This window comes from Geotrypetes seraphini, chromosome 1, assembly GCF_902459505.1.
Source record: "Geotrypetes seraphini chromosome 1, aGeoSer1.1, whole genome shotgun sequence".
Taxonomy (NCBI): domain Eukaryota; kingdom Metazoa; phylum Chordata; class Amphibia; order Gymnophiona; family Dermophiidae; genus Geotrypetes; species Geotrypetes seraphini.
The window spans coordinates 2,354,653-2,378,574 of NC_047084.1; the positions used below are offsets into that span (position 1 = coordinate 2,354,653).

Below are 23,922 nucleotides of genomic sequence, written 5' to 3' on the forward strand. Positions count from 1 at the left end.
CATAAAATAAAAATATGATCACTGAAGCGGCAGCACAATTTGACTATATTCAACTGAGGAGTAAACTCATTTATTTTCAAATTTAGCCATTAAAATGTTGGCTATAGAAGGCACAAATGAAGCGCCCATAGCTACTCCAGATCGTTGTTCATAAAAACATCCATCAAAAATAAAATAGTTTCTCCTCTTAGCCAAAGTAGCACATGTCCATTAACAAAAAATTACCATGTAGGGTAGTAAAAGCTCACAGTCAAATCCTGTACTAATCAGCACATAGCAATGTAACTGATTCATACTGTCATTCCCACTCACCCCTCCCCTCCCCTCCCCCCCACTGAGAAAAATTTAGAAATATTACTTAGCATAGTTTGCACATACACATTTGGAACTTACTGTGGGTTGCCTTTGCATGTCCTGTGGTAAGCCCTTTTAACCCTTCATTTGGCATTGTTGCTCAGAAGCAACATGTGTTTCTATGGCTCTTATGGGAGATCTACATCTCCTGATACCTGTTACTTGGCACTGTTGCTCTCGTTCCACATCAAATTACATAAAGCAGCCGTTTTCACCATTTGCCAGTTAAAGGGTTAATCTGTGGTAAGTATACACTAGTGTTTGCCGAAACTTAGTAAAAAGAGATCTATGTAAGTTTAAGTGGGTATTTTCAGAATAGCACTTGGGCACCCTGTCAGCACTTCTGCGAGCATGAGTATACATATGTGTGTAAGTGCTAGTAAACATTTATACACACAAGGGGTGCGTAAATACAGATGCCTAGATTATAGATTTTCTCTTCATGTCGGTGATTGTACACAGGTGTCGGGGTTGCAAGATGTGTGGTTAATTTGGACATAGGATCACCTAAAAAATCATTCTGCTGACCTTTAAAACTCGTGCCACCAACAGTCCAGAATTTATAAACAAACATCTCATCCCGTATACTCCTTTAAGATCACTTAGATCTACCTCACAGCACTTATTATCCATACCACCTTTAAATTACATTAATACAATGCGTACATCTATCTTCTCGGTAACTGCTCCATCATTATGGAATTCTCCAATTACACAAGGCAACAAAAAAAATATTTTCGGAACCATCTGACAACACAGCACATTTTTCTAAATCAGTTTTTCACGCTGATTTCAGATCTGTTATTTTTTTTCAGTCACGTAAACTTTTAAAGTTATGACTAATGTTAGTTTATAACGTTTTAGCATATAGCGTTTTAAGAATTGCAGCATCAACTTAAAGAAATGTTGCAGTATCTTTGGTCCAAAGTCAAATAAGCACACAGCATAGCTTAATTATACTGGACTGTGTCACTTAGCAACCAATATTTCTTCAAAAATGCTTAGAGCAGGGGTGTCCAACCTGCGGCCCGTGAAGTATTTTGTGCGGCCCCAGCTGAGGGCGATGCAGTGTTTTCCTCTGCTGCCCCTGGGTGTTTACCATTTTGCTGGCTCCTTCCTTTGTCTTGCTGCAGCGTTTGCGCATTTGTGCGGCCCCAGAAACATTTTTTTCGCCCAATGCGGCTCAGGGAAGCCAAAAGGTTGGACATCCCTGGCTTAGAGTATGATTTCTTTTTGTGAGTTGTGTCCGGATTGTCACGGCACAGTATCCAGCAGTAGTCGGCCATCATACTCTCATTCCAGAAACCTTGGTAGCGACGCTCCATTAAATGAAAGTCCTGGTGAAAACATTCTACTTGCTCATCACTCACCATACCAAGATTTTCCAGAAAAAAAAAGTCAAGATGTGAGTACAAAAAGTGCATTTATAATGACATGCGACAGCCAAGTTTCTGATATGTCAAGGAGATTCTGAACTCCTTCCTTATATGAAGGAAACTTGCATGCCTCCCAAGCTCAGCTGCTGAGAGTGATTGCTTAAAATCTTCATCCTGCATAACAGACTTGATCTGTGGGCCTATAAATATCCCTTCCATCAGTTTTACAGTGCTTATTTTTGGAAATTTCTTAACAAGATATGGAAAACCTGGCGAGTTTACTTTACCCATGGCCTTTACCAGGTTCTTCATCAACCCCTGCTTGATATGAAGAGATGGAAGAAATATTTATGAGGATCCACCAATGCCATAAATGTCATACTGCTTGTCCCTGGATTATAGGTATCCCTCAGCTGCCAGACACGCTTAACATAATGTTAAGCTGTAGATCTGCTATCCCATAAGCACAGGAAACAGCAGTATTTAGTGAATCCTCCTTGCATTCCCATTAGCATGCCAATGACCTTCAGATCACCACAGATGTTCCACTGGTGTGTTTAATAACCGATTGCTTCTAGTAAATTCTTCATATTTTCATAAGACTCCTTTAGATTAGCAGAATGGGCAATTGGTATACTTGGTTTGGAATTTCCCTTGTACAGTAATACTGCCTTCAAGCTTCTTTGTGAAGAATCAATGAAGATATGCCATTCATCTGGACAATGCACTTGTGACAAACTGTTGAAGAGCCCGTTGATATCATGACAAGCACAATGAACTATTTACAGTGAAGAATGTTGTTAAGTTATGATTCCTTTTTCTGTAATGAGTTATATTAGCATCTTTTGCAAGTAAGTGCTTTTGCTTAAGCCTTGAAGCAAGAAGTTCTGATTTTTCTTTTGAAAGATCATGAATAAGATCATTGAGCTCAGCTTGTGTAAAGGTCTCTAGTTCTGAATCTTCATCATTCATGTAATCAGGATCAGATAATTTTGGATTGTGACCAGATGTTGCATCATCATCACATTCCTCATCATGTTCCACAGAAGCAAGTCCATCTTGTGGAGGTACAGGGACAGGCAGCGAATCATCATGAGGAACAGGTCTAATAGCAGAATCCAGAGCATGATATATAATTTTGTGCTTAGTTTTAGCTGAGAATCCACTTTAGTTCACAAGGCAAAAGTAGCAATCTTTAATATGGTCATAGAAACATAGAAATAGACGGCAGATAAGGCCCATCTAGTCTGCCCACCCTAATGTCCCTCCCCTACCTTTGCCCTGTGAATAGATCCCATGTGCCGATCCCATTTGGCCTTAAAATCAGGCACGCTGCTGGCCTCAATCACCTGTAGTGGAAGACTATTCCAGCGATCAACCACTCTTTCAGTGAAAAAGAATTTCCTGGTGTCACCTCGTAGTTTCCCGCCCCTGATTTTCGACGGATGCCCTCTTGTTGTCGTGGGACCCTTGAAAAAGAAGATATCTTCCTCCGCCTCGATGCGGCCCGTAAGATACTTGAACGTCTCGATCATGTCTCCCCTCTCTCTGCGCTCCTTGAGCGAGTATAGCTGTAATTTGTCAAGCCGTTTTTCGTATGGAAGATCCTTGAGTCCCGAGACCATCCGGGTGGCCATTCTTTGCACCGACTCCAGTCTCAGCACATCCTTGCGATAATGCGGCCTCCAGAATTGCACACAGTATTCCAGGTGGGGCCTCACCATGGATCTATACAATGGCATAATGACTTCCGCCTTACGACTGACGAAACCCCTTCGTATGCAGCCCATGATTTGTCTTGCCTTGGACGAAGCCTGCTCCACTTGATTGGCAGACTTCATGTCCTCACTGACGATTACCCCCAAGTCTCGTTCTACTACCGTTTTTGCTAGGATCTCCCCATTAAGGGTATAAGACTTGCATGGATTTTGGCTGCCCAGGTGCATAACTTTGCATTTTTTGGCATTGAAGTTGAGTTGCCATGTCCTAGACCATCGCTCCAGTAGGAGTAGGTCGTGCATCATGTTGTCGGGCATTGAATCTTCGTCTGTTGTGCATTTGCCCACTACATTACTCAGTTTGGCGTCATCGGCGAATAATGTTATTTTACCTCGAAGCCCTTCTGCCAAGTCTCTTATAAAGATGTTGAATAGGATTGGGCCCAAGACTGAGCCCTGTGGTACTCCACTAATCACCTCCGTCATTTCGGAGGGGGTGCCGTTCACCATCACCCTTTGGAGCCTACCTCCAAGCCAGCTCCCAACCCATTTCGTCAATGTGTCACCTAATCCTATAGAACTCATCTTGCTCAGCAACCTGCGGTGTGGTACGCTATCGAATGCTTTGCTAAAGTCCAGGTACACGATGTCCAGGGACTCCCCAATATCCAGCTTCCCCGTCACCCAGTCAAAGAAGCTGATCAGGTTAGATTGGCATGATCTCCCCTTAGTAAATCCATGTTGTCGGGGATCCCGTAGATTCTCCTCATCCAGGATCTTATCCAATTGGTGTTTGATTAGAGTTTCCATTAGTTTGCTCACTATCGATGTTAGACTCACTGGTCTGTAGTTTGCTGTCTCCATCTTTGAGCCTTTCTTGTGGAGTGGAATGACGTTAGCCGTCCTCCAGTCCAACGGGACGCTGCCTGTACTAAGGGAGAAGTTGAAGAGTGCAGACAGTGGCTCCGCCAAGACATCACTCAGCTCCCTAAGCACCCTGGGGTGCAGGTTGTCCGGCCCCATTGCTTTGTTAACCTTGAGCTTTGACAGCTCACCGTAGACACTGCTGGGCGTAAACTCAAAGTTACTAAACGGGTCAACTGAGACAACCCTTGTCTGTAGCTGAGGGCCGAGCCCCGGCGCTTCGCGGGTGAAGACTGAGCAGAAGTATTCATTTAATAGTTGGGCTTTTTCCGAATCCTTTTCCACATAGTCTCCATCTGGATTCCTAAGACGTACAATCCCACCTGAGTTTTTTCTTCTATCACTGATATACCTGAAGAAGGATTTATCTCCCTTCTGGATGTTCTTTGCTTGAGACTCCTCCATGTGGAATTTAGCCTCCCTGACTGCTGTTTTGACGGCTTTTGATTTGGTCAGGTAGTCTGCTCTAGAGTCCTGCTTCCCCGATTGTTTGTAAGAGATGAATGCTTTTTTCTTCTCCTTGATCAGGTCTGAGATCTCCGCAGTAAACCACTGTGGCTTATTGTTCCTTCGCCGTTTACTTACTGATTTTACATAGCGGTTTGTTGCTTCTTGTATGGTTGCTTTCAAAGTCGACCACATGTCTTCCACGTTATCGGTTTCTTCTTGGCTTTGTAGCGCCTGGTGAATGAAGTCTCCCATTTCTTTGAAATTTGTGTCCTTGAATTTGAGGACTTTGGTTAGTGTAGTAGATTTAGTGAAACCTTTCCTGATATTGAACCATACCATGTTGTGGTCACTGGAGGCCAATGTGTCGCCCACCGAGACCTCTGTGACACTTTCTCCATTGGTAAGTATCAGGTCCAGTATTGCCTGATCCCTTGTCGGTTCCAACACCAGTTGCCTGAGGCTTGCTCCTTTCATAGAGTTTAATAGCCTCCTGCTGCTGCCGGAAGCAGAGGTAAGTGTAACCCAATCCACATCAGGCATGTTGAAGTCACCTAGCAATACTGTGTCCGTCCATATCATTGGGATTACAAATGACATCACTGCTTTTCGTCGATTGAGCCAGTCACAAAGTCCGTTGGAACAACTGGTACAGATGATATGTGGAGCCCAAGACTTATCCTGTTCGGGTACCCAGTGGACAGCCAAAGTACAATTTGTATACCTTCTTCAGATTTATGGTAATTGGGCAACATTGTGCTTTTGTCATGAATGAACCACAGAAACTATCTGGATGATTAGTACAATGTCTTGGCATGATAAAGACCAATATTAATCACCATAGCATAAAAAAACAAAGACAACTGTCGTTAACCCTCCTTATACGTTTATCCTATAAACGCATGATATATCGGCCAAGTAACATTTATAATTATATATAATGAGCCTCATCACAAACATGCAATGTTCTAGTGAAAAACTAAACACAGATTTGAAATCAGCATGAACAATACTACAAAATCCACCCAACATTAACTCTGATGAAAATGATGTGTTGGCCTGTGTTATTGTAAGAGAAGAAGCTTCTATAACTCAATTCAAAGCAAAATTAAAGGCATTCTTATTTAAAGATGCTTATAATATCTAACTGTCCTTATTAGGACGACATTTTATTTAACGCTATCATATTCTCTTTTTTTTTTTAACTTACTGAGATCTCTCTTCCCTGAGATCTTTTTTTACCTTACCTGATGTTTTTGCCCTAATTGTTTCATTTCTATCCAATATTGTAGTTCTCCTCTCCTGTCCTCTTCCAGTAAGTCATTATGCCATTTGTTTGTTCTAAATGTGTTGGTTATTGTGAAGCAAGCTGCTAATTTTAACTGTAAACTGCCTTGAAACTATGTTTAGGAGATTTATCAAATTTTAAATAGACTTGTAAACTTGTTAAAAAGTGCTCACAGATCTTATTTGTACATGCAACGTTTTAAAAATGCCCCCTAACAAGTTCAAGTGATCAGAAGTAACAGAATTGAAAATGTGTTCTGGTCTTTTCTCCATAGCAGCTGTTTTGTCTCCAAGCATCAACAAGTTATAAAAAATAAAAAAAAAAATCACAAAAATCCCACAGTTTAAAAAGACAATGCTCCCTCTCCTTTAAAGGTTGGTCATCTCAGAGTCTATTGGATTCAGCCATAGCTGTGTTATTACTGTAGGCATGAACCAGTGATTATATTTTGTTACTGGCTTGTTTTTTCACGGTTTTGCATTAGTTTTAAGTCAGCTGTCAAAAAGTAACAAAAAACCTAGATTGCTGGACTCCTGAGCACAAGAATTCTGTCTAGGGATTGTTTCTTCATTGAAATATTTATCTAGTTTTAGAAATCGCTTTAAACAGCAGTTTAATGTCATATAGCAACCAGAGTCTCTTAAATAAAATATTTCATATTATCCCAGAAAAGGCTCGAGTCCACATTTTTCTTTCATTAGAAATTTTCTAGACTCGGTACCACCTGCTTCACTCGATATGTACTATCTCTCCTTTTTCTTCCTGTAAAGCTTTGACTAAGATTTTTCTCTCAAGCAAAATGAAAAGAATCAGCTTTGCTTCTGAAAAGAGCAGCTGGGTATAAAAAAGTAAAAAAAAAAAAAAAAAAAAGCCTAGAAAGACAAGTAATGAATTGGATTCCAAGCCAGCTCCATGGGAGGCTGAGGTCACAAGCATTTCTGGGATTGTCCCTTTCACTGAATGTGGGATACAGCAAATTTCTCCGGCCCTCGTGATTATGTGAAAGTTTCCCTAGTTAAAGAATTGCAAAGAATTTGCAAAGAATTGCAAACTAAGCATTTTCACATCAAAGGGTAAGAACGCAAACTGTAAAAATAAACCACATACCCAAAAGCTATGACAATTCATCTTGTCTTTGCTTCACATTTTTGTTTTAACATTGATTCTGTAATAGTTGCCAGCAGCTTTCCCCTGTGTCGGTCTAACATCATGTGCAAACAGAAGGGCCAGGTGGTTCATATTACAGAAACAGTGTTATAACCCTCCCATGCATACAAAACATTTCTTTCAGTTGTCAGGAGCCAGTCAACTTTTTCAATAATTTAAACAAACACAAAAGCTCCACTTCATGCCATTATTGAAGAGACTGTCTCCAGAGCAATTAAGCAATTTAATATTTAAGGGGCCCTTTTACCAAGATGCAGCATGCACTAACGTGTGCTTACCATGGCTCAAAATGGCCTACGTTTGCTGAGGCGTCTCATGGTAGTTTTGACAAGCGTGCATGCTACCAGCTTGCTAAAAACTAAAGTGTACTTTTTACCCAAGTGGGCATGTCTGCATTAATCAGTCAGTACAGCTACATTACCGCATATTAATTTTTAAAAAATAGGTGGCAGTAAGGGCTTACATGCTAATTTTTGTTAATGGTCACACACTAATGGTAACTTTAGCACATGAAAACCAAACATTTAGTCTGTCAACAGACTTCAGTGGCTAACCTCAGATAAATACTAGGGGCCGCTGAAAAGTTCTCAGCCCAACCAGGAAGAGAATGATGTGGAGCCGTGAAACTTAACATGTTATTCCACACTTGTCTTGACACTTTTTGCTTCAATGATATGAAATGAAACAAAAGAGTCAAGAAAAGTATGGAATAACTTGTTAAGTTTCATGACTCCACATCATTCTCTTCTTCGTTGGGCTGAGAACTTTTCAGCAGCCACTCATAATAACCATGAGGAATCATTTAGCCAAATTCTTGCCTGTAAAATATAATATTCTATTTTCATAGTTTCCATACTTAATACTTTAATTACTCATCTAAGAGGAGTAATCAAAGTATTAAGTATGGAAACTATGAAAATACTGTATAATATATTTAAAAGACAAGGGTATATAAGGACTACGGTAATTAATAATTTGGCTAAATGATTCCTCCTAGTTATTTATTTACATGTTAGCTGCTGAAGTCTGTCGATTGACTAAATGTTTCTTTTTGAGGAGTAATTGTTTTGATTGACTGATTTTCCTCATCAAATGGATTTAGAAGAATTGCTGCCTTATATATTGGTTTTGAACTTTAGTACATGGCCAATTGGAAAATGAAAAATTGGTCGTTTTCTGGCCATGGCAAAAAGTAGCCTTAGCACATGGAAACATCCATTTAAGGCAGGGCTGTCAAAGTCCCTCCTCGAGGGCCGCAATCCAGTCGGGTTTTCAGGATTTCCCCAATGAATATGCATGAGATCTATTTGCATGTACTGCTTTCATTGTATGCTAATAGATCTCTTGCATATTCATTGGGGAAATCTTAAAATCCTGACTGAATTGCGGCCCTCGAGGAGCGATTTTGACACCCCGATTTAAGGGCACACTAAGTATACTTTTTATTGTAAAAGCATCCTCTTTTCATCACATTTATACTCTTCAATCCCCAATAGTAAATAAAAAATAACATTAGTAAAGTGTTAGCAATATTACAACATGCAGCAAATAAATTTTTTAAAATCTTTATGGATCCTAGACAGCAATGTGTACCATAAAATTCAGGAATCCATTTGTATTGAGATACTCATGGTTCTAAATACCAAATACAGTGATTCATCCCAGAAAGGGTTATTCCTGTTATGGTTTAAAGAAAGAGGAGGAAGTCTGTCATGTCTGTTCTGCATACATACCGTGATTACAACCAGGAGGTTATTCTGTGACCATTCATGCATAGGTGTACGGCAAAATAAAACAGTCCAGATGGAGGTCAGACAGACTCAATTACAGTTTGCAACTGCCTAACTGGGCAGAACCTTATAATACCATTGACTAAGAAAGCTGTGTGTACTGTTTGTGAGAGCACTTTTTATTCACATTTTTCTTTCCAGAGAAATTTTTTAGACTGTACATTTTATTGTTTATTGAAAGCTTCTATACCACTACTAATGACTGGGGAGTCAATTCAGAGCTGTTTACATGAGCTTCTGTAATAGTGTTACAATACATGAGCTTCTGTAAAAGTGTTACAATACAGAGTTAGCGTTTTTTGAGATGGTTTTCAATACAGACACTTAATCATCCTACATACTGTATATGTACAAAATTATACCTTAGTCAATCATCCTATGTATATACACATATAATACTAGTATCATGTATTATGTTCATACTAAATTCTACTTGTATCGTATTCTGTTTTGTTCCTAATGGGGACAATTTTAGGACATATTCGGTGAAAGAGGTGATATCAATACCAAGAAAAACCTAAACTCTCTCTTTCTCCCACTAAGTTTTGGCTAAAATTTTTCTCTCAAGCAAAGTAAGAACAGATAGCGTAGCTGGTTTTAAGAAAGGTTTGGACAATTTCCTGGAGGAAAAGTCCATAGTCTGTTATTGAGAAAGACTTGGGGGAAGCCAATACTTGCCCTGTATTGGTAGCATGGAATGTTGCTACTCTTTGGGTTTTGGCCAGGTACTGGTGACCTGGATTGGTCACTGTGAGAACGGGCTAATGGGCTTGATGGATCATTGGTCTGACCCAGTCAGGCTATTTTTATGTTCTTAAAGTGAATAGGATTGGAACTACAAAATGTATTTAAAAAGTGCATGAAAAATAATAACAAATTAAGGACTGGGAAAGACTACTGAAACTTCTGCCTAAAAAGAAGGTCGGGGTGAGGGGGGGGGTCAGATCATCTCTTACAAGCATTCTACTGTAACTTCTTCAGAGTTACTATCAGAATAGTAAACAGATCCAGCAGTCTCATCTTTAAAAAAAAAAATAAAAATAAAAAAAGCAGGGTAAGGGGTCTACATACAAAAGCACATTATCACTAATTCAAGTTTTCAACATGTGTTACATGCTTGACATAGTGGTTTAATTTGAAAAATGATTAACCCAGCACAAGGCAAGATTCTGACTAGGCAACTCTTTGATTCTATTCCACCTTCAATACCAACACCACCACAACGGCTCCAACATTTCAGTACCCAGGCAGGCCCAAAGGTATCTGTTTTGCTAGGTGAGTTTTCATCCCTACGCACCCCAAGAGTAGCTCAAGACCCTTTCCAATGTGTCCAGTTTCTCCCCTTTCTTGCCATCCCCTAGGTATCCAGCCTGTCCCCCTTCTCTGCCCTACTGTCCAGAGGAATTCAGCCTCGCCTACCTTCTCTCTTCCTGTCTCCCATGTGTCCAGCATCTCCCTCTTTCCATATGTCCAGCATCGACCCCCCTTTCCTTCCCTCCTCCTACCAGGCCTACTTCACCCCTGGTACTACATATTATTGCTGCTGCAACAACCCCACTGAGTCGATTTGGGCCAGTGGTTCTAAACCAGAGGTGGTACAGTTGTTCAGGACCTTGAGCATCCATGCAAGCTCATGATCCCTTGTGACATGCTTCTTCTGAACTTTCTTTTAAAAAAAAAAAAATTATTATTTGATTAAAAATAGCAAATTATGACAGAATGCACCATTTCATATAAATAGTATATAGAAGCATAACTATACCCCCTTCCATCAATTATTGATAATACTAAACAGCTTTATTACTTTAATAAAAAGATTTGTTATCTATTTTTCCAGTATCTTTCCCTCCCTTACCCCTCTCCCGCCCCGGATGTGTAATGAAAAGACTCGAAGGTAATACATTATCCTTTATTGTGAAGAAATAAATAAAGTCAATGGACTCCATATTTTTTTTTAAATAAAGCACTAAATCCTAAACATTCCGCATTAATTCTCTCATGTTGCTATGTATTACATACATTTGTCCACCAAAATGTATAATTTAATCTATCGTGGCTTTTCCAATTTTTTGTGATCAATTGAATCGCAATTCCAGTCAAAATCAAGAAAAGACGGCTTTTAAATTTATCAAGGAGAGGTTTAACTTGTAACATAGTACCACAAATTATTGCTTTGTATGTTAATGGAATATCCGATTCTAAAACTATATTTATTTGTCCCCAAATTGATTTCCAGAATCTAAATATCGGTGAACAAAAGAATAACAGATGATCTAAAGTCCCAATATCAGCATATCAGTGTCAGCATCTATTAGATTTGGAACTATCTAATTTTTGCAAACGAACTGGGGTCCAGAAAATCCTATGTAATAAAAATAACTTTTTGTTTTGGAGAGTGTGAGATATAACAGATCTGAGGTGCACAAATGCTCAAGGTCCCTTGCCAGCTGGGCTGACTCTGGATTGGTGATGCGGACTATTGCATTAGTGCTTCCCATGAAATTGGGCTGCTTAGGAAGATGTCTAGTGTGTCTGTAGTCAGGCCTTCCTGGTTTTTTATTATTATTTATGTAAAAAATTTATATATTGCTTACATATCTAAGCAGTTTACACTCAACATACACACTCCCCCTCTTTTACAAAGGTGCAATAAACTTTTTAGCGTGCACTAAATATTAGTGCATGCTAAACACGGGCTAAATGCTAACATGTGCATGTTATTCTATGGACGTGTTAGCAGTTAGCGCTCGTGTTGATTTAGCATGCGCTAAATCCATGCTAATACGCTTAGCACGCCTTTGTAAAAAAAGGCCTTTTTTTTTTTTTTAAAACAGTACATCTTATATCTAACAAAAACTACTGCTACCCATATTGCTAACCAAATCATGCCTATTCTCATAATACCATCAATGAAACATTGAATCTACTAATTTCTAAAGAGATCACAGATCCTATAGAACTAACAGTAATACGTAATCCTTTCACATAAACACATCAACAAGTAACTGCGTTATCAAAAACCTTTTAAAGATATCTCTAGACTTGCACAAATGCAGCTGACCTAGCAATTGGCTCAGCAGCAATTCTCATTTCACTGGGAATACTCCCACCTTTCCGCTCCTCGAAGTAACATCTCTGCTCCCCAAAGTTTAAACCTTCTTGTGGCATTTAGGGGAGCGAGAGGAACTATGTCCTGACTCATACTGGCCTCAAAATGTAAAATGGTGATGACTAATCTCATGCTGGCTGTGTCTGGGGTGCATTTATAGGACATAGTCCAGTGTAAGGTTAACTACCCTGGCAAGGATTTTGATGTCACCAGATGGAAGTTTTAGAAGAAGAGTTTGACCCCTTATGTCAGGAAGATAGAGGGGCTGCTCTTAAATACCACACATCATTTTAGCTACCACCCTAAATATATTATTTTTTTACTAAAACCTTTTGCACTAAAACCTTTATGCTCTTTAATTCATCAGTCATTGAACTGACTACAAAACTCTGTCTTAAAATTAGTGTATTAACAGCTGACCTTAATGGTGATTCTTGTTCTCAGACACTATGATGAGAGGAAACTTTTCAGTATGTGAATAATTTGGAACATGACAGACTCAACCATTCCAGAAACAAAAGCAAACTGTAGAGCTCCTTAAGTAGGAATTGTATCCACAGAAAAGTCATTCATTTCAAAGTTAGGAATGAAAATTTGCATCATAGAATGTCTCACCCATCAATGCTCCTGTTTCTTCTATCATTTATGTAAGGTTTAGCCCAACACAGGTATAACTTTACCTACTGATGTATGGTAACTTCCTCCTATCTACAATTGATTCACATTTCAGTTTTGGTTTCCTACATCTGAAACTAATCTTATTCCTACTCTTTTTATAATTATTATTATTATTGTACAGGCACACTCCTTGTATTACACAGAATGGCCCCTACATGCACAAATGAAAATATAGACACCTTGTGGATCTCATTTCCCTTTTCTGGATACTTTCCAACTTATTAATGGCCTGTTTAACCATAGCAGTCTTTTCATCAGAGGCTGTATTCACATTAGCCATGCAATATGTGGAGTACATTGCAGGATTGTTGCCACAGTGAAGAGAAAGAGGCAGGTTATTTTTCTGCCTCTGTAGATTGTATATAATAATTACCCAGTGTCCTTTGTTTGAAATTGAGAAATAGCCAAATGTTTAGAGCAGCAGGCTGAGAATCAGTGAGGCCAGGTTCAAATCCTACTGCATCTCCTTGGGAAGTCACTTAGGTCAGTGGTTCCCAATCCTGTCCTGGAGGACCACCACGCCAATCGGGTTTTCAGGCTAGCCCTAATGAATATGCATGAGAGAGATTTGCACATAATGGAAGTGAGAGGCTTGCAAATTTGCTCCATGCATATTCATTAGGGCTAGCCTGAAAACCCGATTGGCCTGGTGGTCTTGCAGGACAGGGTTGGGAACCACTGACTTATGTGACAATTCAGTAAATAGCACCTAATGTTCGGTGATTCAAAGAGGCGCACTTAGCACTAATTCTATACAGTGTTCCCCTGGTCATTCGCAGTTCGCAGTCCCGGTCATTCGCGGTATTCTCTGACCGGGACTTCCTGTGCTAAAGTCGGGCTTCACCAATCAGGAGCTGCGTGTCAAAGCAGCTCCTGATTGGTGAAACCTGACTTTAGTGCAGGAAGAGGCGGTCGGAGCATACCGCGAGTGATTTCCTTCACTCACCGACACTCCAGCTGCCCTATCCTGCCTCCCCAGGTGAAAAAACCACCTAAATCATGCCTCCATGCCCTCCTCCTGCACCCGGCCGCTGTCCCTGAAGCCCAGCTGTAGCAGGTAGTGTTCTGGATCTGCAGCAGCCGCTCATGCAGCTCCAACCGGCAGGCACTTTCCCCGTGCAGCTGCAGGGGATCGCTCTCGGACACTGGCGGATAAGTGATGACCGGCGAGCGCTCCATATCTGAAGGACAGCCTGGAGTGACAGAATCCAGCCTGTCTGGGATCAAGCTGAAGCACTCCGAGTCTGTGTCGGGAGCCTCAGGGTGCGGGGCAGTGGCACCGGGCAGGGAGCATCCTCCAGCTCCTTGTTGTCCTGTATTTGTGGTTTTTCGATATTCGCATGGGTTCCTGGAACGGAACCCCCGTGAATATCGGGGGAGTACTGTATTGTTCTATTCTTAAATTCTAGATCAATAAAGTCTTTGACATACTACATAACTTGTCTTCTTAAACCTGCACAGAAACACAGCTTTTTGTTCTCTTAGGCCCAAACTTGGCAAGACTCGGAAAACTGCACCAATCATGATGCCAGCCGCAGAAGCCTAAGAGAACATATAACCCAGCTATATGGGGAGAACATCTTTAAAATTCAAATTCGTGACCAACGGACTTTCCTTCCTCAATCACTTTAAGCCCCAGTCAACCAGGTTTGAAGACCCCCTATATATAAAGACAAACTGCAGACCTCAAAGCACACCCTTAAAGAAGCTACAGCATGATGGCTGAAACATTCCAGGCGCAGGAAGACCTGGAAAACTGCAACAATCATGACTTGATATTATCAACACCTATAAAATATATTTGCCCCCAAATTCTATAAAAAAAATGGAATTTAATTGAATAACGAGCCAATTAGCACTGAAAATTGAGACCTTAATGAGCAATTATTGATGTTAATTGGAAATAATTAAATACTTACGCATCTAAAATGTAGGCATGGGTCCAAAAAGGGGGTGTAGAAATGGGCAGGTGGAAAGTGGGCATGCCTGCAATTTACGGGCATAGTAGATAATGCAATGGGGATAAATTTTCCCCATCCCTGTTCTTGCCCCATTTCTGCAAGCTCTATCCTCATTTGCACAATCCTCGAACACTTTAAAATCATAAACGTTCGAGGCTTGTGCAGTTAAGATGGAGTTTGCAGGAATGGGACACAAACAGGAATAGAACTCACAAGGACGGGACAGGGATGTTGAGATCCCTTGAGGACAGGGACAAATTTGTCCTCATGTCATTCTCTAGTTTGTACTGTAGTTATAGAAAAAGTAGGTATCTGCTCCTAATTTAGGTGTGGGGATTCTTCTGCTGGTACTGCAGCAGAATGGAGGGATGCATGTTCCACACTGCACATCCTAAGCGCTGCAAATTTGACCCATATGGGGCCTCAGGATAGAGGAGGAATAAGAGGAGTCACTGTCTTTGGCCTGCACATGTGGCTGAGCCATGAGGGAGTGCTTGCTGTAGGAGCCAGGAGATATGAAATGGAGAAAGGGACTGAGTTGGAGAGTAGTTTAATTCTGGGTAGGAGGTATGTGACCTTGAATCTTAGAAAGAAAAAGGATTTGAACTGGGGGGCTGGCTAGAGTAATCTAAGGGGATAGTAATCCTGGTGGGGGGGGGGCAATATGTTTGGGAGGGGGTACTAAACCTTGGGAAAAGCAAGAATGATCTGAAGAGGGGTATTAATCTGGAAGAGAGATGAGGGTAATAAGTAAAAGCCGTGAAATCCAGAGGATCTGACCTTTTAATTAGTCAGCCATATCCTTGGATCCTCTCCTTTGCTGTATTGGTTGGGCTCTGCTCTGCCCTGGCCAGATCCTCTGCTCTGCTGTCTTGCCTTGGAAGATAGGGATTTTTTTTTTTTCTTCACAGTAAAGTTGGATCTGGAGTTCTTTTCTGGATCCAGCTTTAAGTATCAATCTGCCTGGGACTGTTCAGAGGCAGGCCAAGATAGGATCAAGAGGACACCTACAGATCCAACTTGTATGTGAAGAAAAAAAAAAATCCCAACATTAAAAAAAAAAGAGAGAGTGAAAAAAAAAAGAAATCAAGTGGAGATAAAGAAGTGAATAAGCAAGCAGGTAAATAAATGGTAGCAGGAGCAGAAAGGGGCAGAGCAATGGGTAGAGGCAGAGGGGGCATGGCGAGGAGCACAGCCTTGAGGCCAGTGTACTAATCCTGCTTTGGTCACAGTCTCTGTGGTGGCAAAGTGCACAGTGTTCATCTAATATAATAAAATGGTAGGACGTGCATGCGCACTAAAAAAATCGTGTTCCCTGATCCCGTCGCGGAAACACGAGTGCACATGCGCGCCTACTACGTCACCACAGCCTGCTCTCCACCTCGTGCCGCTACAGGCCCCACACTCGCAACTCAAACATCCGCTGCAGCCTAGCAACTCCGACCACAACCTTCCCCCCTCAACCGTCTAAGAGCTGTGGCGGGGGCTTTCAGAACAGAATATGATTACCATCTTTCTTTAGGCAGCCCCGGTTGTTTACTTGGATTCAATGTCAGCATTAGGGTTCGCCGGCCGCCAGCCGTGAGAGCCGGGTGAGGAAGGCCGCCGCAGCCTCGCCGCTAGGTAGGGGGACAACAATCGTGCTTATGCTCAAGCCGCCGCCACTACTCCTCTCTCGAACCGCACCAGGATCGAGAGAGGAGCTGTGGTGGGGGCTTGAGCATAAGCGCCATTGTTGTCCCCCTACCTAGCCGCGAGGCTGCGGCGGCCTTCCTCACCCGGCTCACATTGAATCCAAGTAAAAAACCGGGGCTGCCTAAAGAAACCGGTGCTTGGCCCGCCAAACAATTCCTGCCGTTGCCGAAATTTGCTCCACCGTTCCTTCCCTTCCTCCATCACGTCAGTTCAGCTCTGTCTATGTTAAAAGCAGCTGCTTTGAAATTGGAGCCCTGCCGCCACCGTAACACGTTCCCTCTGCCGCGGTCCCATATGTCAGAGAAGGGGCGGGACCAAGGCAGAGGGGAACGTGCTACGGCAGTGGCAGGCCTCCGATTTCGACGCGGCTCCTTTTAACATTGCTGAATTCACTGCACCTGATGGAGGGAGGGAAGGAAAGGTGGTTGGGCGCTGTTGAGCCCCTCTTTGCCCTCAGACCCTCTCCTAACTGCTCCCTCCTGTCTCAGACCACTGGGGGGAGGTGCCTGTCTTTAGCTGCAGGGATGGAGGGAGGGAAGAAGAAAGAAGGGGCCCTGGCAAGCGAGTTATCAAAAGCCAACCATAGCCTGGGACCCCTACATGATATGAATAATGACCAGACAACAAAAGGTAAGAAAAATAATTTTATTTTCTGTTTTGTGATTACAATATGTCAGATTTGAAATGTGTTTTGAGGGAGGCTGCCGCCGCGGCTTTGGACAGAGGGGTACCATTTTCGTGGGAGCCGGCCTTCGGAGAGGCTTGGGACGCGGGGACGGATGCGGGAGGGGCTGCCACTGCGAAGGGCTTTGGTGGGGGAGCCAGCCAGACTGCGAGTGTGGGGACGTTGTAAGCACGGATTGGTCAAGGAGCCGCCGCTTCCGAGGCTTTGAAATTGCTCTCCCACCATCACTCCCTCCCGCCCCGGCTCTGCCTCTGCCCCTGCCCAGGTTCAAAAACAGGAGACGTGGTCATCTAGCACCCGTTAATCTAACGGGCTTAAACACTAGTGTTCTATATTTTGCTGTATCCTTTTTTTTTTTTTTTCTCTCTCTCTCTCTCTAACAGCTCTTCTTCCAAAACTGAAGAGAGATGTATAGTTTCTGACTTTCTCACTGCAGCACTTTTTTAGCCTAAAGATGCAGGGGATTTTTTTCCTACTGAATCCTGTGAAATCAGAATGACAATCTGGGGCACAGGGTGATTTCTCAAGTTGGTAGTGCTGATTAGTTGAGTTTCTATTTGATGGCAGCTGGGTCAGTAGCCAAATCAACAAGCTAAAGAGCCATAAATCACTGAGACTGGATGGTGTACACCCCACCATATTGAAAGAACTAAAAAGAAAAGAAAAATGAAATGACTGATCTACTATTAGTGATCTGTAACCTGTCATTAACATGGTCTGTAGTATCTTAAGATTAGAAGGTGGCCAACATAACACTAACCTTTAAAAGGGTGTCCTAATTCAACCCATTTAACTATGTGGGTGCCAGCAGTGACCATTTGCTGGCACCTGCAGAAAGCCCCCACCTCGCCCCCTGCACATTGCTCCTCCCATCTTCAATCCCACAATGTTCTAGGTAGGCTATCTGGACCCACTTCTGTTCCCTGGTGGTCCAGTGGGGTGTTGGGGTCAGAAGTGGAACCCACTTGCTCTTACCCATTGGGGATGGCCTGAAGAAATGGCTGTCGGCAGCCTTGCAGTACTACACAAAGAAGCAGAAGTAGGCCTCAGGGGCCTACCTAGACCACTAAGGGAGTTAGGGGTGAGAGGGAGGGAAGGGGGCTGGGAGGAGGATCACTGCACTAAAATTAAAAAAAAAGTTATGTAAGTTCTGACCAATATTCAACCAGGTCCACATAACTGTCTCATGTGGGACCCATTTGAATATTGACTGGTGATGGTTACCGCTAAAAAAAACAAAACTGAATATTGCCTATTATATTTACCTCTTTATTTAGTGCTATATACTCTAACTCTCTCATCTCAAATTGTAGATATCGTAATATTTGTGTAAAAGACATTTCAAAGTGTCTTTCCTTGCATCTACAAGCTGCTTAGTAGTTAACTGGGATAATTTGCTATCTTTTCTATGCTCTCTGCTTAAAGGCTCTTAGCTTATTGTTGCCTAAGTTTCAATCTCTGTTGAGATGCCCTAACTTCTTTTTTTATTTATTTATTTATAACATTTCAAATTTTTTTTACAAGAATAACTCTTGCTCAGGCAATACAGAAGTAAATCATAAGAAGAAAAATGGCATGAAAGAAAACATCACATCTTTCTTAGACCTCAAAGTTGCTAGTGGGGGGGGGGGAGTCAAGGAAATAATAAGAAGATTATCTATTTCAAATATAATTAAACTGAAATGGCTTAACAGGACATCCCGCTTTCCAAATTATCTGATCTTTAACATTAGACACTTCAAGTTACCAGCTTCTTCATATCTATAAATGCTTTTAACTGTTCTGGGATGGAAAATACATATTTTAAACCTAGGTATTTAACCAAACATTTTCAAGGATAGGACAATAGGAAAGAAGCCCCCAAAGATATCACATCTGGCTTCCCAAGATATGCAAGACTTGTACTCAGATGATACTTGCTACTGATCCATCCTTGCCATTTCAAGGCTCAGTCTGTAAAAGAAGTCTACCCTGCACTGGCCCTTCTTCCCCAGCTGTCTTTCCACATACGTCTGGCATCACGTTCACTTCCTCACTGCTGCAGTTGCTGTCAAAGCTAACTCAATCCATCCTGATCCGTTTTTGACATAACGGGACAAAGACCATAGACATCCATCATTTCCCCGCTGCTGGAGCTGCGATTTAAACACCCACTGCTGCGCATCATAAATGAAGTTCTAGCTGTTGATCGGTCAAATTATGTTTCAATACAATCCTCTTTCTATTAAGGGATCCTTTGTATCTATCCCACACATTTTTGAACTCCATCAGTGTTTCTGTCTCCACCACCTCCACTGGGAGGGTATTCCAGGCATCCACCCCTCTCTCTGTGAAAAAGTACTTTTTGACATTATTCCTGAGTCCAGCTCCCCCCCTGCAATAATAATAATAATTTATTTTTATATGCCGCAAAACCATCAATTCATGGCGGTTCACAACAATAATGCACAGGGTATTGGAAATACTAAATTAAACAGCAATGTTTAAAAAATGGAAGTAACACAAATCTAAATAATATAACACTAAGCAAGGAACTTACAGCATCCTAAAACTTGTAAAAAATGGAATACGGTTGGTAGTACAAATTCAACAAATAGTCGATAAAAAACTTAACCAAATTAATAAAATTTAAAAATGAAAATCAATTTTGTGTTTTCATGTTTTTTGAATAAATAAGTTTTAAGATCTTTCCAAAATTGATAATAGGGAAGGGATGAGGAAATAAGAACATTGAAACATGAATTCATTACTCCAGCCTGAAATGCCAAGGTCCTGTCTAAATACTTTTTATAACTGCATGCTTTTAGTGATAGAAGAGTGAACCAACCTGGTCTTCAAATGTTTTTTTTTTTTAATAGTATAAAATCTAAAATGAGAATAAAGATAAGATGGTGCTAGACCAAATAAAATCTTAAAACCGATACAGCCGAATTTAAATAACACTCTGGCCTCAAATGGCAACCAATGAAGCTTTTGATAATATAAGTTAATATGATCATGTTTTTTAAGGTTAAAAAAAATCAAACGAACTGCTGTATTTTGTATTATTTTTTTTATAGGAACCCAAGTAGATGGTATTACAATAGTCTAATACTGAAAGAATAGACAATTGTACCAAAATTTTAAAAGACATAAAGTCGAAATATTTCCTAATGGTACGCAACTTCCCAAGGATAATAAAGCATTTCTTGATCAATATATCAGTATGAGCTTTGAATGATAAGGAACAATCTAATGTGACCCCCCCCCCTAAAATTTTTAAAGTAGGAACTATAGGGTAGTTATGACCATTTAAATGAAGCATTGCTTCAGTAAGATTTTCGTTAGAGTTTGCAAGGAAAAACTTTGTTTTTCCCGGGTTGAGTTTCAATTTAAATGTAGATGTCCAATTTTACACTTGTGTATGAATAAATGCAATTCTATTCATCACATCTGATGTAAACGCAGTTAAAGGGACAAGTATAAATTCATGTCATCTACTTCCACTGCGTGTGGATCTATAGCAGTTCCACTGGTTCTATTTTATCTGTAGTAGGTGTTCTGATGTTTTAGGACGAATGTAATGTTTCTAGTTCTGCCTTCTCATAGGTTAGGTTCATTGCTGTATTAATCATAGGATTAGTGCTACTCTTGTATGACATGCTTGCTACATTTATGTTAGGAATTTTTTTCAGGTTTTGTATTTCAGTTTGTACTTGTATGATGAGTTCCGTGGAGGAATGTCCTAGTTCTAATCTGCAGCTATGTTGAGGGAAGACTGGGGCTCTTTGCGTGCAGAGCACATTTAATTCATAACAACTGATATACTGTATCAGTATGTTGTCATATATGCAAGCATCATTCATCAGGTGTGTCCCAACTGAAAAAATGATTGAGAAATGTTGCTTTACCAGATGTACATCTAATATGTTCTGCTAGAAATGTAAATTTAACAATAAAGATGTAATTTTCACATCCATTACAAATTATTTAATTTCTTTCCCAAAAACACAGAACTTCATGTTCTCATCTCTGCTCTTTTCCAGTACTGCTTTAGTAGAGCGGAAGCAAGGCGTGATGCAGCAAAGGTGGCTCTGATCAATTCCCTCTTCAACGAACTGCCCAATCGCAGAATCACAAAGGAATTCATTCTAGATAGTGTTCAAGAAGCTGTCTCATCAACCAGCGTAAGTGAAAAACAGGCCTTCTTCTCTAACATTATTATCAATGTGGTTAATAACAATTTCAACATCAAAGATAAGGATCTCTAATAATATCTACTACTGTTACTACAATCTCAGTTGAAATTTCATACACTCAGAATTGTGTAATCTTGCCAAAGGCCGAAGCCCCTATAGCCAGACCCACCATCCGATCATTGTGTATGAATTGTTACTAACTTATTATAAACTGGTGAAATTCGTAAGCTCAAAGCGTTTAAATTGAAGCAAAAATAATTCACGCGTAGCTTTTGGGGTATCATGTGCCCCAACGTGGATCACATTTTGTGGTTGTTTTTCAAGGAATCCAAAAGGAAAAATAATTGTATTTGACTGCCAAACAATTAGGGCGATACGTCAAAGAATGTATATGAAAACACAGTGTTGGAAACATCATGCAAAAATATTAAAGCATCCAATACACAAAGGGAATTCTAAACACTGTTGGTCAACTTAGAGAACGTACATGTCATATGAGCAAAGTTTGATGCAAAAGCTTTCCTTGCTGCTTACTGCTTCACTTTGCTTAACGGTCGAAAAAAGCCAACACACATTTAAAATGTTAATGGCGTAACCCTGTTGTGCGGATATGGGTAACGTAAGAACAGCTGGATCAAAGAAACTGTCAGTAAAACTTGAAGGTGAGAACTACAGAAATGCCTGCCATTCCAATTCACTATTAAACCTGCCGGGGTGAAGAGTGTTTAGTTTGAAAATTAATCTCTGCTCCCATACCCATAATGTGCGTGCCAAGTCTCCACCTCTACTCAACATAGGTATTAGAGAATGACACGGTGACGGTTTACCCGCGGCCACCGCATTTAAGCCGCGGGTCACCGCCGAAAACGGGGAAGAAAACTAGCAGTCGCTGCGGTGACGGGGACAAGGCCATTCACCGACCGCGGAAACGGTGAACAGGTTTGTCCCCGCGGGCCAATGTACCCCCTTCTAGGAACCGCTACTACGGCTGCAAGTTTCCCTCCCCCCAGCGATCACGGCAGGAGGGCACCCAACCCCTCCTGTAGACCCCCCCAACGGCCCTCCCGACAATCGCAGCAGAAGGGTACCCAACCCCTCCTGCCGGTCCTCCCAATGGCCTCCCCTAAGATCGCCGGCAGGAGGGTACCCAACCCCTCCTGCTGGACCCCCCCCCCAACGAACCCTCCCACCCCGGAACCCCCTTAGTCTTACTTTCCAAGTTGGACCGGACAGCTCCTCGCTCGTCTGACCAGCAGGCCTGCCTCCGTCCAAATGAGGCGGGCCCGCCCCTCCCCTCCCCTGCCTAACCCACAGGATCCTAGGGCCTGATTGGCCCAAGCACCTAAGGCCCCTCCTATAGCGGGAGTGGCTTTAGGTGCCTAGACCAATCAGGCCCTAGGATCCTGTGGGTTGGGCAGGGTAGGGGCGGGCCCGCCTCATTTGGACGGAGGCAAGCCTGCTGGCCATACGTGTGAGGAGCCGTCCGGTCCAACTTGGAAAGTAAGACTAAGGGGGTTCCGGGGTGGGAGGGTTCGTTGGGGGGGGTCCAGCAGGAGGGGTTGGGTACCCTCCTGCCGGCGATCTTAGGGGAGGCCATTGGGAGGACCGGCAGGAGGGGTTGGGTACCCTTCTGCTGCGATTGTCGGGAGGGCCGTTGGGGGGGGTCTACAGGAGGGGTTGGGTGCCCTCCTGCCGTGATCGCTGGGGGGAGGGGAGACTTGCAGCCGTAGCCGCGGTCACTATGCTAATCACGGCAGGGAGATCTTTGCCGCGATTAGGTACAGCGGCCGCGTCTAATTACCATATAGGCTAACATTGTAAGCATTTAAAGTACATGTCGTGTTTGTTTTTGCATTGCTAGCCCCAGGGGTGGTGGAAGATTAGTGATTGAAAAACTGTATGAAAAATAACTATTTTAAATTTAGTGATCAAAATGTGTCAGTTTTGAGAATTTATATTAATTAATTTTTTCTCTGCGTGTTTTGTTTTTGTATAGTTATTAACTAATATTTAACTAAGTTTTAAAGTTTTAAAGAATGTTTCCTTTATACGTAAATAAAGAAAAGTGAATGGGATTGCAGTGGCGGTGACGGGGCGGTGAATGGGGTGGCAGTGACGGTGACGGGGCGGTGAAGAGGATGGTGAGACGGGGACGGGGCGGTGACGGGGATGGTGAGACGGGGACGGGGCGGTGACGGGGACCAATTTTTTCACCGTGTCATTCTCTAATAGGTATATCCAAGACTGAAAAACGGAGATCATCTGCTATGTGTAGCCCTAGTAAAAGTTAATACTTATTGCATTTCTTTAACAAAAAACAATTTTTTAAAATTCATCTACTCCTCAAGAAGGGGAGTAGCCCAGTGGTTAGAGCAGCAGGCTGAGAAACAGAGGCGCTTAGTTTCAATCCCACTATGGCTCCTTGTGACCTTGGGCAAGTCACTTAACCCTCCATTACCTCAGCTAGAAACTTGCGGGTCCTTTCACAATGCTACGCTGCTGAGCAGAACACGCTAAATACCGAACCGCCGATTCTATTCCTATGGGTGGCT

General features: G+C 41.9%; 1 protein-coding gene across 2 annotated transcripts in view; it reads left to right on the forward strand.

The window, feature by feature from the left end:
- The window catches only part of LIX1 (limb and CNS expressed 1), a 182,177-nt gene that overhangs the window by 91,882 nt on the left and 66,373 nt on the right, over positions 1 to 23,922 (forward strand). For both annotated transcript variants that reach the window (XM_033914140.1, XM_033914046.1), the window contains exon 3: positions 21,218 to 21,358. In XM_033914140.1, the coding sequence (XP_033770031.1) occupies positions 21,218 to 21,358 (141 nt within the window). The remainder of the gene's footprint in view (positions 1 to 21,217; positions 21,359 to 23,922) is intronic.